Raw genomic sequence first — 1,121 nt, 5'->3', positions numbered from 1 at the left:
CCCTCCCTCCCCTCCCCTGCAGAGTTCCCACCCTCAGCTCACCCCTGCCCGCGGTTAGAAAGGACAGACTCCTCCAAATGAGAAGTACCCCCCAGTTGGACAAGCAGACCCCCACTCTCAGACCAGGCTGAACCACAAGAGAGGGAGGTTCAGGGAGGTGGGTGGTTCAGGCCCTGACTTGGCCAGGTTCCAGGGCTGGCTCTGCAGGGAGGGCCTGGCCCCTGCTGCTCCACTGGCTGGAGCTGGGGACCCTGTGGCCCGAGGCTCTGTCCCTGAGCTGGGAACCCCACACGGGAACCCCACTAGGCCTCAGCTGTACCCTCCCCACCCCCCACCCCCGTAGGAAATCGTGACCATCGTGGTATTTGGTGTGGAGTACTTTGTGAGGATCTGGGCGGCTGGCTGCTGTTGCCGGTACCGAGGCTGGAGGGGGAGGCTCAAGTTTGCCAGAAAGCCCTTCTGTGTGATTGGTGAGGCTGGGGGGGGGTGGACGCCGGGGGGTGGGGTGGGGCAGGAGCTGGCCTTTGTGTAGGCCACCATGGTTGGGAGAGAGGGAAAGTCCCTGCTCCTTCTGGAAGTTTCACCTCACCTCTCCCCTGGCAAATGTGGCCTAGCTGTTGGAGGGACCAAGTGCTGAGCAGCTGGTTCTGGACCCTATGGGCGGCGACCATCTAGTAGGGCAGCGTGCTGCAGGCCTGGCCAGGCCGGCCGTCCCTCTTGCTGGAACCCTGGCCATCCCGCCCCTTCTGCCGGGCAGTGGAGGCGCCTTCCCCTCACAAGCCCGGCCCCTTCTCTGCAGACATCATGGTGCTCATTGCCTCCATCGCTGTGCTGGCTGCTGGCTCCCAGGGGAATGTCTTCGCCACCTCTGCGCTCCGGAGCCTGCGCTTCCTGCAGATCCTGCGCATGATCCGCATGGACCGGAGGGGGGGCACCTGGAAGCTGCTGGGCTCGGTGGTCTATGCGCACAGCAAGGTGTGTGGTCCAGAGCCCTGAGGACACATCTGAGCCCTGGGGGCTGCCGTCCGCCCACCCCGGGCCCTGGGGGCTGCCGTCCACCCACCCCGGGTCCTGGGGGCTGCCGTCCGCCCACCCCGGGCCCTGGGGGCTGCCGTCCACCC

At 66.3% G+C, this 1,121-nt stretch overlaps 1 protein-coding gene across 1 annotated transcript in view; it reads left to right on the top strand.

Annotated features, from left to right (window-relative positions):
* The window catches only part of Kcnq2 (potassium channel, voltage gated KQT-like subfamily Q, member 2), a 52,885-nt gene that overhangs the window by 17,716 nt on the left and 34,048 nt on the right, over positions 1-1,121 (top strand). The window contains exons 3-4 of the mRNA XM_013030357.1: positions 344-470; positions 800-975. Coding sequence (XP_012885811.1) covers positions 344-470; positions 800-975 — 303 coding nt within the window. The remainder of the gene's footprint in view (positions 1-343; positions 471-799; positions 976-1,121) is intronic.

This window comes from Dipodomys ordii, unplaced genomic scaffold (genome assembly GCF_000151885.1).
Source record: "Dipodomys ordii isolate 6190 unplaced genomic scaffold, Dord_2.0 Scaffold129, whole genome shotgun sequence".
Classification (NCBI taxonomy): Eukaryota; Metazoa; Chordata; class Mammalia; order Rodentia; family Heteromyidae; genus Dipodomys; species Dipodomys ordii.
The sequence above is the reverse complement of the archived record's forward strand: the minus strand, read 5'-3'. Positions and strand labels throughout refer to the sequence as shown.